The 16,309-nt window shown below is 52.1% G+C and overlaps 1 protein-coding gene across 3 annotated transcripts in view; it reads right to left on the bottom strand.

Moving 5' to 3' along the window:
• Window positions 1–16,309, bottom strand: part of Rps6ka2 (ribosomal protein S6 kinase A2) — a 293,522-nt gene that overhangs the window by 28,686 nt on the left and 248,527 nt on the right. For all 3 annotated transcript variants that reach the window (XM_045157977.1, XM_045157978.1, XM_004651084.2), the window contains one exon: window positions 15,117–15,181. In XM_045157977.1, the coding sequence (XP_045013912.1) occupies window positions 15,117–15,181 (65 nt within the window). The remainder of the gene's footprint in view (window positions 1–15,116; window positions 15,182–16,309) is intronic.

Below are 16,309 nucleotides of genomic sequence, written 5' to 3'. Positions count from 1 at the left end.
TTCTCATACAGTGTTCACAGGTCTCCCCTCATCACACAGCTGTTCTCATTAAGTGCTCACAGGTCTCCCCTCATCAACAGCTGTTCACATACAGTGTTCACAGGTCTCCCCCTCATCACACAGCTGTTCTCATACAGTGTTCACAGGTCTCCCCTCATCACACAGCTGTACTCATTAAGTGCTCACAGGTCTTCCCCTCATCACACAGCTGTTCTCATACAGTGCTCACAGGTCTCCCTCATCACACAGCTGTTCTCATACAGTGTTCACAGGTCTTCCCTCATCACACAGCTGTTCTCATACAGTGTTCACAGGTCTCCCCTCATCACACAGCTGTTCTCATACAGTGCTCACAGGTCTCCCCTCATCACACAGCTGTTCTCATACAGTGTTCACAGGTCTCCCCTCATCACACAGCTGTTCTCATACAGTGCTCACAGGTCTTCCCTCATCACACAGCTGTTCTCATACAGTGTTCACAGGTCTCCCCTCATCACACAGCTGTTCTCATACAGTGTTCACAGGTCTCCCCTCATCACACAGCTGTTCTCATACAGTGCTCACAGGTCTTCCCTCATCACACAGCTGTTCTCATACAGTGTTCACAGGTCTCCCCTCATCACACAGCTGTTCTCATACAGTGTTCACAGGTCTCCCCTCATCACACAGCTGTTCTCATACAGTGCTCACAGGTCTCCCCCTCATCACACAGCTGTTCTCATACAGTGTTCACAGGTCTCCCCTCATCACACAGCTGTTCTCATACAGTGCTCACAGGTCTCCCCTCATCACACAGCTGTTCTCATACAGTGTTCACAGGTCTCCCCTCATCACACAGCTGTTCTCATACAGTGTTCACAGGTCTTCCCTCATCACACAGCTGTTCTCATACAGTGTTCACAGGTCTCCCCTCATCACACAGCTGTTCTCATACAGTGCTCACAGGTCTCCCCTCATCACACAGCTGTTCTCATACAGTGTTCACAGGTCTCCCCTCATCACAAAGCTGTTCTCATACAGTGCTCACAGGTCTCCCCTCATCACACAGCTGTTCTCATACAGTGTTCACAGGTCTCCCCTCATCACACAGCTGTTCTCATACAGTGCTCACAGGTCTCCCCCTCATCACACAGCTGTTCTCATACAGTGTTCACAGGTCTCCCCTCATCACACAGCTGTTCTCATACAGTGCTCACAGGTCTCCCCTCATCACACAGCTGTTCTCATACAGTGTTCACAGGTCTCCCCTCATCACAAAGCTGTTCTCATACAGTGCTCACAGGTCTCCCCTCATCACACAGCTGTTCTCATACAGTGTTCACAGGTCTCCCCTCATCACACAGCTGTTCTCATACAGTGCTCACAGGTCTCCCCTCATCACACAGCTGTTCTCATACAGTGCTCACAGGTCTCCCCCTCATCACACAGCTGTTCTCATACAGTGCTCACATGTCTCCCCTCATCACACAGCTGTTCTCATACAGTGCTCACAGGTCTCCCCTCATCACACAGCTGTTCTCATACAGTGTTCACTGGTCTCCCCTCATCACACAGCTGTTCTCATACAGTGTTCACAGGTCTCCCCTCATCACACAGCTGTTCTCATACAGTGCTCACAGGTCTCCCCTCATCACACAGCTGTTCTCATACAGTGCTCACAGGTCTCCCCTCATCACCCAGCTGTTCTAATACAGTGCTCACAGGTCTCCCCTCATCACACAGCTGTTCTCATACAGTGCTCACAGGTCTCCCCCTCATCACTCAGCTGTTCTCATACAGTGTTCACAGGTCTCCCCCTCATCACACAGCTGTTCTCATATAGTGCTCACAGGTCTCCCCTCATCAACAGCTGTTCACATACAGTGTTCACAGGTCTCCCCCTTATCACACAGCTGTTCTCATACAGTGCTCACAGGTCTCCCCTCATCACACAGCTGTTCTCATTCAGTGTTCACAGGTCTCCCCCTCATCACACAGCTGTTCTCATACAGTGCTCACAGGTCTCCCTCATCACACAGCTGTTCTCATACAGTGTTCACAGGTCTCCCCTCATCACACAGCTGTTCTCATACAGTGCTCACAGGTCTCCCCTCATCACACAGCTGTTCTCATACAGTGTTCACAGGTCTCCCCTCATCACACAGCTGTTCTCATACAGTGCTCACAGGTCTCCCCTCATCACACAGCTGTTCTCATACAGTGTTCACAGGTCTCCGCTCATCACACAGCTGTTCTCATACAGTGTTCACAGGTCTCCCCCTTATCACACAGCTGTTCTCATACAGTGTTCACTGGTCTCCCCTCATCACACAGCTGTTCTCATACAGTGTTCACAGGTCTCCCCTCATCACACAGCTGTTCTCATACAGTGCTCACATGTCTTCCCCCATCACACAGCTGTTCTCATACAGTGTTCACAGGTCTCCCCCTCATCACACAGCTGTTCTCATACAGTGCTCACAGGTCTCCCCTCATCACACAGCTGTTCTCATACAGTGTTCACAGGTCTCCCCTCATCACACAGCTGTTCTCATACAGTGTTCACAGGTCTCCCCTCATCACACAGCTGTTCTCATACAGTGTTCACAGGACTTCCCTCATCACACAGCTGTTCTCATACAGTGCTCACAGGTCTCCCCTCATCAAACAGCTGTTCTCATAAAGTGCTCACAGGTCTCCCCCTCATCACACAGCTGTTCTCATACAGTGTTCACAGGTCTCCCCTCATCACACAGCTGTTCTCATACAGTGTTCACAGGTCTCCCCCTCATCACACAGCTGTTCTCATACAGTGTTCACAGGTCTCCCCTCATCACACAGCTATTCTCATACAGTGCTCACAGGTCTCCCCCTCATCACACAGCTGTTCTCATACAGTGCTCACAGGTCTCCCTCATCACACAGCTGTTCTCATACAGTGTTCACAGGTCTCCCCCTCATCACACAGCTGTTCTCATACAGTGCTCACAGGTCTCCCCTCATCACACAGCTGTTCTCATACAGTGCTCACAGGTCTCCCTCATCACACAGCTGTTCTCATACAGTGCTCACAGGTCTCCCTCATCACACAGCTGTTCTCATACAGTGTTCACTGGTCTCCCCTCATCACACAGCTGTTCTCATACAGTGCTCACAGGTCTCCCCTCATCACACAGCTGTTCTCATACAGTGTTCACTGGTCTCCCCTCATCACACAGCTGTTCTCATACAGTGTTCACAGGTCTCCCCTCATCACACAGCTGTTCTCATACAGTGCTCACAGGTCTCCCTCATCACACAGCTGTTCTCATACAGTGTTCACAGGTCTCCCCTCATCACACAGCTGTTCTCATTCAGTGCTCACAAGTCTCCCCCTTATCACACAGCTATTCTCATACAGTGTTCACAGGTCTCCCCTCATCACACAGCTATTCTCATACCGTGCTCACAGGTCTCCCCCTCATCACACAGCTGTTCTCATACAGTGTTCACAGGTCTTCCCACATCACACAGCTGTTCTCATACAGTGTTCACTGGTCTCCCCTCACCACACAGCTGTTCTCATACAGTGTTCACAGGTCTTCCCCTCATCACACAGCTGTTCTCATATAGTGCTCACAGGTCTCCTCCTCATCACACAGCTGTTCTCAAACAGTGTTCACAGGTCTCCCACCTTCTTCATACATGCCGCTCTCATACTTGTGATACATGTGCATGTAGGGTGATATGCACACTGTTCATGGAACCCATCACGTGTGCCATATGAGAGCATTCACAGTATAGCAATGGTGTACACACACACACACACACACACACACACACACACACACACACATATCATGTAAAAGGCTTAGTTTTAGGGATAATGATCTAGGGCCTGTAACTTGTCCTTTATTTAGATCAATAATTTTCCAACTTATATTTTTAAATTAAGTTTATTTTTTAAAACTTTTTTTTTTTGTTTTTTTGAGGTTGGGTCTCACTCTAGCCCACGCTGAGCTAGAATTCACTATGTATTCTCAGGGTGACCTTGAACTCATGGTGAGCCTCCTACCTCTGCCTCCCAAATGCTGTGATTAAAGGTGTGTGCCACCATGCGTCGCCTTGAAAACTTTTTTTATATTGATGACTTCCATATATAAACAATATAACATGATCATAATCCCTTCCCACTAACCCGTCTGTCCCCTCTCCACTGAATCTTTTCTAATTAGGTCTACCTCCATTTTTTAAAAAATATTTTTATCTTTATTTATTTGAGAGAGAAAGCAGCATGGAAAGGGAGGGAGAGAGAGAAAGAAAGAGAGAGGGGGGAGGGAGGGAGGGAGGAAGGGAAGAAGGGAAGGGAGAATGAATGAGCACTGAGCATGCCAGGGCATTCAGCTGATGCAAATGAACTCCAGATGTATGCTCCACCTTGTACATCTGGCTCATGTGGGTCCTGGAGAATCGAACCTGGTTCTTTTGGTTTTGTAGGCAAGCACCTTAACAGCTAAGCCATCTGTCCTGCCCACTTACTGTTTTGATGTCATAATTTCCCCTCTCCTATTACGCTGGTCTTGTGTAGGTAGCATTATGCACTGGCACTGTGAGGTCATGAATGTCGTGGACACTTTGAGTCTGGAAGATCGCATTGTAAGCACTTCTTTTTCTTTGTCTCTTGCATTCCTTTTTCATCTCTTCCACAATCATTCTTGAGCCTTGGAGAGTGTGAAGGAGATGTCTCAGTGCTGAGCACTGCACGGCCACTTCTCAGCACTTTGGTGAGTTGAGAGTCACTCCACTGGTCACCGCCATTACAACTCATTTTTGGCTGTAGGGGTCTTGTCTTTAAGTAACCCCTATAGGTGTTCTCTGAGAGCCCTTCCCTGCCCGGGTGAATCTGCAGTTGCCTTGTAACCCACCTTTAGCTCTGTGGGGGACACTGTGAAAACTGAGGCTCACCAACAACCTTAGGATGTGTCTGGATCCCCCCATGTTTGTATAGCCCTATCTCCACAGATGCAGGCAAACCCCAAAGCAAAGCCACCCCATCCCATGTCATTCTCACACCTGCTGCTGGAGCCTGTAGCTGTCTAAACCCAAGATCCTCCAAGGTGCCAATGTGGGATGAGTGTAATTTAATGAGATAGTGCAAGGTATCTGGGATCTGGTGTTGTCTCTGGGGTGGACAACACAGTAGATGGTGAGGAAGCAAGGGTGGAGAGGAGGGGCAGGCAGGAGGGGCGAGGGACGGGGAGGCGGAGGGGGTCCTCAGGATCCCCCTGGGAAGCAGAGGGTCAGGCTGCAGCCCACTGGAAACAGAAAACGCCTGGCCTGCAATGGTCAGTGGCAGGAGGCCTTGAGGGGGTCTTGCTGTACTCGCCTAGTCAGCAGAGTTTTCCCAGCCATGCTGGTCAGGGTGGTGAGGGTCCCCAGGGTGTTGGCCCCCAACACCCATCTTTTTCTTGGCCACTTTTATGTTTTGAATTTTTTTTTTAATGTTTTTGTTGTTGTTTTTGAGGTAGGGTCTCACTCTAGCACAGGCTGACCTGGAATTCACTATGTACTCTCAGGGTGGTCTTGGACTCATGGTGATCCTCCTACCTCTGCCTCCCGAGTGCTAGGATTAAAGGTGTGCACCACCACGCCTGGCGATTTTTTTTATTTTAAGTTTTGAGACAAGGTCTTGCCACATGCCAAGTTATTTCAGGTTGGTCCAGAGCGCCCAGTCCTCCTTCGCATCCTCCTGAGTGCTAGGATTACAGACCTGCACCGTCACAGGGGCCCGGGCATCTGTCGAGGCACTGGGGCCCAGCTCTGCAGCTGTGCTCAGATCTGGAAGCTTTGCAGCGGGCCTGAGGGGAAAGGCAGGGGCAGGGTGCTGACAGCTGACACCTGCCCTGGGCACAGCTGCTTGCTCGTGTCACAGCTGGCTCAGAAGCTTGCTTGTAGGTCACTGGGGTGGGAAGTGGTGCTCTACAGACTGCACTGAGCCTGGGACTCAAGGCTCACTCTGGGTAGTCCGGCTATGGCAATGCGTATATAGCCTCGGGCACCTCTTGGGAGCTGTGGGGTGAAGCCACGATTTACAGGACCTGAGAGGTGTTCCATAAACCCTCTCCAGAAACAGAAATGGAGAGAGGCTGCATTCGGCAGTGAGGCATGTGTGGGTGGGATACACCTCACTGGCAAAGGCACCTGGGAGGAAATCCCACAGGCAGGGATCTCACAGCGGAATGCAGCTCCTGCAGGACCCAGACTCCCACTACCTCTGCCCAGAGATCCCCTGCCATGTTGCAGCTGGCCTGCTACTGAGAACGTGACAGCCAGAGGAGAAACTACAACCCAAGAGGGGAAAATGGAAGGGGGAGAAGAGGAGAGTGAAAGCAAGAGGTAGGGAGGAGAGAGAAATACCAGCTGTAGCGTGCTCTCCCAGGGGCTTTATAAGGGGAACTTCTTTATGTGAGATTTCCATCACAAACCAAACAGGACAAATGTGAAATGGCTGGTGTCAGTTCTGAGGAAGCTCTGAAGCTGGGACTCAAAGGAGCCACCTCACTTCCTTAGCTGACGGGCCTGGGTCTGAAGAAGGCCGAGGTCTTGCCCGTGCCTACCGGCTTTGTAGCAGCTTAGAAAACCACCCCCTAGCCCAGCCCCTCTTCTCCAGGGATCCTCCCCTCGTGGGGCTTTCAGCCACCCCTCTTCTCCAGGGATCCTCCCCTCGTGGGGCTTTCAGCCATGTCTGTGGACAAGGTTGTCATCTTGTGTGTGTAACCCAGCACTTGGTGCAAACCCTGCCCATCTCAGAACAGTTCAGCACAGGGCACAATCCCGAAGCTGATACACTCCCTGGCTTGGCCCATCCTCCCTCTTTTACTTGTCTGGCCTTGTCTTTCATCTGCTGGCCCAATCCGTGGCCACATGGCCAGCTTCGGGAAGAAACTAGGCTGAGCCGAGCATGCGTGATCTTCAGCATCTGCCTCCTCTCTACAGAAGCACGGCAGGCAAAGCTGGTCGGGGGTTCGTTACCCCTCCCAGGGCAGACGGGGCATGAGAACTATCACCAGCATTTCACAGGGAACTGATACTTTGAGAATTCAGGCCGCCCAAGGAAACACAGCTTGCTTTCTCCTTGTTGTCACTCTGGGTCCATCTTTTTCAGCAAGTCTTCCGTTTGCTTTGCTGGAAAGCTCAGGGTGTTTGGGCCAGGGTGCACAGGATTCATCCAGAAGGAAGCAGGATTCACTGGAGCAGATACATACCAAGCAGCTCTGGAGTTACTGGTCTTCGGAGCATCGGAGAGATGGCCAGCTCTCCCTGGGCGCTGGGCTGCAGGCTTTTCTGTTCAGGTCACCCTGTGCTTTGCTCTACACTGTGCTCATTTCCTTCCTTCCCACTCCACACAGCTCCAAGCCCAGTGCTGCTGTGTTGGACTGCACAGCGTCCTCCCACAGGTGCATGCGTCTGGACACTCAGTCCTCAGTTAGTGGTATTATCTGGGAACCTTTAGGTGCCGGAACTTTGGTGGAGGAAGTGAGGCCCTGGGGGTGGGCCGTGAGATACTCCAGTCCATCCACGCTTGCCGTCTTTCAACTTCTCTGCTGATGTGACACTGGGTGTCTGCTCCTGCCATGCTTTACTTGTCACAATAGACGTCCCCTCGAGACTGTAAGCCAAAAGTAAACACCCTTCCTGCTAGAAGTTGCTACTGGTCAGGTATTTCTTCACAGCAATGAGAAAGTGACTGACATATGGAGTCATCGGTGCATCCCGTGGTCACAGAATGAGATGAGCATGCGCCGTGTTTGTACAACGTGGATGTGCGTGGTGCATAAGCCAGCCTGCACAGCATGCTTCTCCTGCCCATGCTCATTGCCATCCTCAATGTCAGCCCATTTTCACTGTGGAGATCCTGGCATGACCAGTACGAGGAAGCTGAGAAAGTGGACACAGCACCTTGTGTGAAGACGGACCTTTCCATAGCCCGCATGTTGAGCACCTACCACTGTCCACTGGGAGCCAGCATGTCCTCTGCCCCCAAGGGCTGCCATAGCTCCAGTGTGGCCTTGGTGGCAGCATGTTCTGGGCAGCCCACTTGGGGATGTGGAGGACTGGCCACCCTGTGCTTGGATGACCTCCTGGACTCTTGTTAGAATCTTAAAGGTAGCTTGGTTTTTTCTTGCTGTGTAAAGTATTCTGAAATGTGCTAATACATGCTTTTACTTAGTGTACAATTTATGTGGGTGGCTTTGGAATTGAACCCAGGCTGTTGGAATTTGCAAGCAAGTACTTTTAACCACTGAGACATCTCACCAGCCCCATGTGACAATTAAGGGTGACTTAATTGATGGCATTTGGAATCACATGGGAACAAGTTTCTTGGCATTTCTGAGAGAGAATTTCCTAGATTAGGCTGACTGAGGTGGGAAGATCCACCCTGAGGGCTGCGGTCCCACATTAAACACAGAGGAGAAGCCAACCGAGAGCCAGCGCTCTCTGCTCTCTGCTCTCTGCTTCCCGACTGCAGGCAGAACGTGACCAGCTGATCCACACTCCTGAGGCCACGCCTTCCCCATCACGACAGACTGTCCTTGAACTGTGAGCCAAAATGAACCCTTTTCCTTAAGCCGCTCTTGCCACGTCCTTGGTGGTGGCAGTGAGAGATCCAGAAGGCTGACTGTGCCTCCGTCTTTGAGGGCTAGCCACCATGCATGGAGAAGGGAGCAGGCACCATACTGCCCCGGGATGCTAAGCTTGATGAGGTCTCCATAGCCTGAGCTAGAGTGAGACCTTACCTCAAAAACCCAAAAGCAAACAAACAAGAAAGGCGACTGCTAGTTTAGGGCCACAGACACCTACACCTGCTTTCTGCAGATTTGGTTCCAGCCATTTCAAAATGAACCACTCCAATGAGCAAAGGACCCATGCGCACAATGTCGTACCACAGGAACACAGGCACGTTCAGGCCTGGAGTGGAAGAAGCCAGGGCAGAACTGACATGATTTCTGGGCCACTGTGGAAGGCTGTGTCGGCATCTGTGGAGGAGCACAGCCGATACATCTTACCCCAACGACGAGCCAGGCTACCAAACTGTTTGGAGTTATGGGAGTGCCAACCCGGAGGAGCTGTTTGCTGTTGCTAGAGTCTTTGTAGGGACTTGAAAGGGTGAGCCCTCCCAGGACTGTGGCCACAGGAGAAAGTGGTAGACTCCATCTGTGGTGCTGGGAGTGCACACATGACGGAGGCCTGCTACAGCCGGCAGCTCCCAGGCCTGACGCCACATGTGTGCCGTGCTGGGCACTCCCCACTTGCAGGCAACAGCAGTTCCTGGGACCCTCCAGCTGCTTTGGCCACGGCACCAAACAACCTGCATCCGGCCACAGAACTAACCAGGCCATTATTTTCAGCACCCCGTGCCTCAGTTTCCCCTAGGAGTCCTTCTCCCCTCACAGAAAAGATGTTGATGTGCTAGGATCTAAATGTGAACACAGTGCTGGAGATGGCTTAGCAGTTAAGGCGTGTGCCTGCAAAGCCAAAGGACCTAGGTTCGACTCCCCAAGACCCATGTAGGCCAGATGCACAAGGGGGCGCACACATCTGGAGTTTATTTGCAGTGGCTGGAGGTCCTGGTGTGCCCATTCTCCCTCTCTCTCTACCTGCCTATTTCTGTATCTCTCTCTCAAATAAGTAAATAAAAATAAAAATATTTAAATGTGAACAGAGCAAAGTGAATATGAGTCACTGTTATTATCCATGAAGAATGGTAATTATAAAAATAACTGCAGTTAATGCTTGCTGAGTTGCTAGGCTGAGGGTCCTGGCTTTGTACAGTGGTCTGGTAACGGAAGCAGGGTGGCGTGTGGTTTTCTGCCTAAGGGCTGTTTCACTGCAAGTCTCCCTGGGCGGGACGTGGGTGTGGGCTGGGTTGGGCGCCACTGGGAACTGGCTTCATGATCACCTTTCATGAAGCTTATTTTGGGTTCTCAGCACTGCCTCAGCCGCTGGGGATGGGGAAGTAAACACAGCTTACATTTGTTGGCACCACCGTGCCTTCAGCGAGGCTCTGGTCTATAATTAACTGTAGTGTTTCACTCAGCCAGGCAAGTTGCTCACGTGTTTAGAGGGCAAGCCTTCCGAGTTGGCGCTAATGTGGCGGGTGCCAAGGGCAAGAGGAAAGGCGGCAAGACCGTAAGGGCCTGCCACTTTCCACCTCCTACCATTAGTGTCAGTGACCCACACTTCTGTGGTAGGTGACATGCTCTGCTCTGGCAGGTCACAAACCCCTAGGTGACAGTTAGTGGATGACAGGTGTTTAAAAAGGAGAAAGACATGCTGGCAGTTTGGGGACAAAAAAAAAAAAAAGGCAGCAGAAATCAAAAACTTTAACTGATGTTTTCCCAGCTGGGTGCCGAGTCTGGGCCTGGGTAAAGTCCCCAGTCGGAATCTAGTGCTACGGGACGTCTTCTCCTATGTCACTCTGAATGTCCACACTACTTGGTGGAACAGACCTCTAGCACAGAGCGTCTGTCTGGGGTTTTCAGTGATCCAAGTTTCTGACAAAGATGGGGCAGGAGCATGTGATGAAAGGCTAGTAGCCTGTTGGATAAATGTTCACGAATTTTCTAACGCATGTTGTGTGCAGAGGTGTGTGTGTGTGTGTGTGTGTGTGTGTGTGTGTGTGTGTGTTGGGGGTGGTCTAGGCTAGCCATGAGGACACAGGGCCCTGCAACACCCACAAACACAAGGTCAGCACTGGGCCACTGGTGGGGGAGGTATACTGAGATCAGGAGCTAGCTCAGCGTGACTCAGCAATGGCTCCACCAAGGCCTCAGGGACCTGAATCTGGTTCTTTCATATCCATGGTCGTCTCTCACTTGCTGTCTTTCAGCCTCTTCTCTCTTTGGTACGGACACTCTTGCTGCTGCACACTGCTCCTGTTGCTGGACAGTGGCTTCATGGCGCGTCCGACTCTCTCAGGCGTGAGTCCCCTAAGGATGAGGCTCTTTCCCCATCCCCAAGCCACGGACACTTTGCTCCTGCAGGGTCCAAGCAGGTGGCGAGTCCTGGTTATGAATAACGGCGCTCACCTGAGGCCCTGCCTCAGAGCTCCTCTGCCACACGCAGGATGTTTGTTAGAACACTGGATGAGGCGGCATCCCTCCCCCCAGGCTCTGCTGGCACTGTGTGGCAAGGGCCGAGTTAGAGTAAACACACTTGTCCCTGTGATCAGGAAGGGCCTCTTTTCAAGCCAAGCAAAGTAAAACCAAATGCCAAAAGAAACTTCCCAACCCATTCCAGCGTCAATTACTTCGGAATGATGCCAAACATCACATCCTTGGGTTAGGAATCCAATGACCGTATTTGCACCAAAGGGATGTTGCTGCCAGCTAGAGAGCAGACAGGGTCAGTTTGGAGCCCTGAGACTGACACAGATTAAGGAAGGTGCATGTGGCTATAGGAGGATGTGGACTTCAATCCGTCACCCAGCAGACCTGGCCTTATGCAGCGTACAATTCAGCCGTGCTGGGACACCCCATGGTGATGGCTTGTGGTACTTGCCAAGCTCTCTCCTCAGCCAGGTGCTCTGAAGGGTGTCACCTGGAGGACAGCTCCTGGAAGCCCAGCTGGGGACTTCCCTTTCCCTCGGGACCTCAGGCTGCTAATCCCACAGCTCTTTCCCACTCTCGTCCACTCAGCGACCCCACCTCCTCGCCCAGCAAGGTCTTTGGAGGAAGTGCTGTGTGTGAAAGAGATGAAGGTGATGGGGAGGGCGATGCCTCTGCACGGCTGCCCTGCCACTCCACACTCACTCCTTCATTCCGCACTCACTCCAAGGACTCTGTCAGGCGCTCCTCTGGCATCTTGTTTCGAGGCCCGGAGCAGGTCTCCAGACCAGGAGTCCTGACCTGCGGCCTACATTGCAGAAGCTGGGCACAGAAAACAACACACGTCACAAACAAGAGATGCATGTGGCATGTTCAGAGCTGACGGCACAGATGGGTGGCCATGGGGCAAGTTTTCCGTAGTGACAAAGATGGTGACGGGCAACAGAGGACTGGAAGGAGGAGCATGCCCCGAGGAGCTTAGGGAAGGCAGGTCTTCATGGGCGGCAGCCAGAGAGGACAGCGAGGCAGGTGGGGATGAGGGCACCCTTCCTGCTTTCCTCCACTCTGTCCAGCTCTCCCTTCTTTACAGAAAACCCTCTATGACACAGCACCGGCTCGTTTGTTCCCAGCCTCTCTCTCCCACGGCACCACTGACTGATCTCCAGGGTAAGGCTCTGTCCAGCCCAGAACATGCCTGGAACACAGAACCTCAGCACGCAGGCTTGAACAAACAAACAAGCACAGAGCGGCACAGCTGTGACCTCTGGGGAGCCGTGAGTCATGTGGGCACAGCCACCAATGCATGTCCCCTCCCAGAGGATGAGGTGATGCCATCCCTGAGGGCACCATGTTCTATGTTATGGTGACCGCCCCACAGGCTAACACGGGCCCATGAGTGGCTTCCTGTAGCCAGACTTCATGCCCAGATGTCTCCTCAGCTCAGGTCGCCACTGAATGGGCACTGTGGGGGCATAAGTCAGCAGGAGAGCCAAGAGGAGCTTCCCAGGGAGATATGGGCAGCCTGATTTCTCTGCGGCCCTTTAACAGGGACCTCCCCTTCTGGGAGCCACAGCACTCTTGACAGTCCACATGCTTGCCTGTGACCTGACCTAAGAGAAGCACCCTCCTTCAAGCAAGTTCTGCAACCAGAGCTGTAGAGCGGCCCAGGGTCTGGGCAGAAGCACCCAGAAGCCATAGGTTGTCACAGAAAATTCAGTGCCAGAGTTGGAATACCTCCTAGCGAGGTCCCCGAGATTCTAAAAATAATACAGACTATTGCCAAGGCTGTTGTTGACCATCAGAGCTAGATGTCAAGACCCTTCTGCTGAAGATACCACATTCTTGGGTTGCAGGACACTGGGAAATCAAGCTAGAACGGAGCTGCAAGCCTTCTCACTGCTGACCAGCAATCACAGAGCTGGAAAGAACTATGCAACCTGCTGTGGGAGAAAGGCCATCAACAGTCTTAACCAGCAATGGATCCTGTGGGCACGGGTGCAATAGTGGCATGCCTGCCATGGGGCACCCAACTGCTCTCAGATTGGATTTGAAACCTTCTCCTTGGGAGGGAACCCTTACCTGGTACTGAAAACCTAGTCAAAAGCTGTGGTGGTTTGAGTCAGATGTCCCATTAGCTCATGTGTCTTGAATACTTAGTCCCCAGCTTGTGGAATTTTGGGAGGAACAGCCTTGCTGGAGCCGATGTACTTCTGGAGGTAGAAGTGGGTATCACAGCCCAACCTCCCCTGGCTAGGGCGAGGCTCATTCTCTTGCTGCTTCCCGTCAGCTGCTGTTAGGGTTAGCCAACTCTTCTCTACCACTCTTTTCTTGCTAGGCTCAAACTTTCCTTGAGACTGTAAGCCAGAATAAAGCCTTTCCTCCTAGCAGCTGCTCCTGGTGGGTGTTTCATCCCAGCAGAGGGAAGGGAACGACAGAAGCCTGTGGCTGGGAGAGTCATAAACCCGAGGGGCGAAGTCACTTATGTTGTTTGGCTATACAGATATATTATGCCACCAAAGTGCCCTCTAAATACTTAGGTTTGTGTGTGTGTGTGTGTGTGTGTGTGTGTGTGTGTGTGTGTGTTACTTCCGTTTTCGCTTTTGGTTAGAGTTGTTTATTTTCAGGTGGCGGGGACTGCTGGGAGGACTCAGAACTTATCAAAGTGCTGAGAAGAAGGGACAGTGAGTGGGAGTAAGCACTTGACGCCTCTCTGTCCTACGTGCCGACAGCTGAGGGGTGTAGTGGAAGAGGTGGCAAAACGAATTTAACAGCAAAGGATGGGGACGAGTTCTTTCAAACACTGTCTCCCAACACAGAGTGGCTGCACTCATGGCCTCACAGTGGCTTTGTTGCCTGCATCATGCTGGACACACCAGCAGGTTGCTGTGGATGATGGAGGAGGGAAAAATAAAAATAAAAATAAAAATAAGAAAAGGACAGATATCAATATAGAAAAGGGAACAATAGGAAAAAAAGTGGTGGTTCTCTGGAGGGGGATGGGAGACAAAGGAGGGTGGCGGGAGGGGATTATGTACATTTTTAAAATTATTTTATTTATTTATTTGAGAGCGACAGACACAGAGAGAAAGACAGATAGAGGGAGAGAGAGAGAATGGGCGCGCCAGGGCTTCCAGCCTCTGCAAATGAACTCCAGACGCGTGCGCCCCCCTTGTGCATCTGGCTAACGTGGGACCTGGGGAACCGAGCCTCGAACCGGGGTCCTTAGGCTTCACAGGCAAGTGCTTAACCGCTAAGCCATCTCTCCAGCCCTTTAAATTATTTTTTATCTTATTACAAAAAGGACTGCCAAGCTGCAGCTTACAAGTCTCCATGACTTGCCCAGTTAGGAACGAGGGGCTGGGAGTTCTGCCAGTGCCGGGCTGGTTTCAGACAGGGCTGTGTTAATATGCTTTTTTGAGTGAAGACATGGGGCTTGGATTCTGGGAGGCACCAAACCTGGTAAGGACATTCAGAAGAGGAAGGGAGGGCAGGCAGGCAGTGCATTGTGTGTGTGTGTGTGGGGGGGGGTGCTGGGGATGGAGCTCAGAGCCTCACATGTACTCGGCAAAGTGCTCCATCGCGGAACGGCACCTCCAGCCTGATATGTAAACATTCCGCTAAAAATCTGGGGTTAATTTTAGCTCAGGACAAGGAAATCCCCCACATGAGGGTATGATGCGACTAAAGCCTGGGTATTGGGAAGGAGGCATGCCTGTTGTGGGGCACAAGCCCAGCTGTCTTTCAGATACCAGCCTGTCTGTCAAGGAAGCTCTGGGTGCCCACACCAGTCAAGGAGGTGCAGGGCACTCACTGCGTTCTGCTGCCAGTGGGCAGCTGAGTTGCAGGGATCTGGCACCGGAGTTGGTTGCCAGTTTGCATGTCTCTTGGAAGCCAGGTGTGCAGAGGTTCCGAGCACGCTCCCCCCCATGCACAGCGGATGCGTCTCAAAGGCCCTCGGTGTGGACAGGGCAGCCACACGCCCCGCGCATCTGCCATCTCCTCCCACCCTGCCCTGCGGTGTGTGCAGTGGAGACCGCAGGCGCAACTTACATTCCAATCTATGGTAACAAAGAAAGGGTGACGCTTAATTTCCTCCACTCCGTCAATGCCAGCTCCTGTCACAACAAAGCAGAGGTTACATGTCAGCTACGCGCTCTCTCTGACAGTTCCAAATTCAGCAATGTGGAGGGCAGAGGGGGCATACAGGCTGGGTCTTGACATGGTTTCCCTGTTTCTGCCCTGCGGCCCCAGAGCCCGGGCAGTCCCCATTCAATCCTGAGGTTTATGGCATGGAGGTGGCCTGGAGTAAGTTAGCCAGAGTTTCTTGCTCTAGGTGTGGGACACCAGGATGTGCAGAGAGGGACAGGTGGCTGTCATGGTCACAAGTCATATCCTCAACACAGAATACAGTGTTAAACAGAGTCCCAGGAGCAGAGAAAGCCTAGCAGGGCCAGAGGGTGCTTTGCCCAAAAATCTATAGACATTTCAGTGAAGAGATAGGCCAGCTGCTGTGGGAAGAGCACCAGGGTGGACAGGGCTGGGTGAGTGGGAAGGACTGAGCACTGGGGACACGAAGCCTGGCTGGGTCTCCCTCTGCCATTCCTGACTGTGTCAGATGGCCACTGTCACCTGGAGACTGCTGGACGTTTTTCACTTTGTTCTTCATTTCTGCCTACTGTCTCTTACTCTGTTGTTGTGGGGGTGGGCTAGGTGGGACATAGGGGCAATTGGGGTTGAGATCTTCCTGTGTGTCAATGAACACCAGAGCAAGCCTCACGTGAGTGCCAGATTCCGTCAGAAAGTGTCCCTGGCGTTTTGTCAACAGCAGCAGACCGTGCTCACAAGAGGGGCGCGTGGGGGAGGGGACTAGCTATACTTGTGGTTCAGTGTTTCTCTAAACTCAAAGCAACTCTAAAAATAAGGTCTATTAATTAAAAGCAAGGCCCTATGGCCAAAGCTCTGGGTTTTCTCCAGGGTGGCAAGGCAGGTTAGGAGCCGCGTCCCTCTTGTTATGACTCAGGGACAAAGCTGGTGTCAGCTGGTGAGAACCAACGGGCAGAGAAGGGGGAGGGGAGGAAGAGGGGGAGGCATGAGCCAGGGACTTCTGTGAACTCTTGTTCCAGATATCTGGGGGACACGTCTCTCCACACTGCACCACGTCCATCCCCACTTAGCCCAGTTCAGTCTAGAGAAGACTCCTTCCACATCAGAGACCCCTGTGAGCGGGGCCATGAAGAACAGCA

Source organism: Jaculus jaculus, chromosome 9 (assembly GCF_020740685.1).
Source record: "Jaculus jaculus isolate mJacJac1 chromosome 9, mJacJac1.mat.Y.cur, whole genome shotgun sequence".
NCBI classification, from domain to species: Eukaryota; Metazoa; Chordata; class Mammalia; order Rodentia; family Dipodidae; genus Jaculus; species Jaculus jaculus.
Note: the sequence above shows the minus strand (reverse complement) of the source record. Positions and strands in the feature narration are given on the sequence as shown.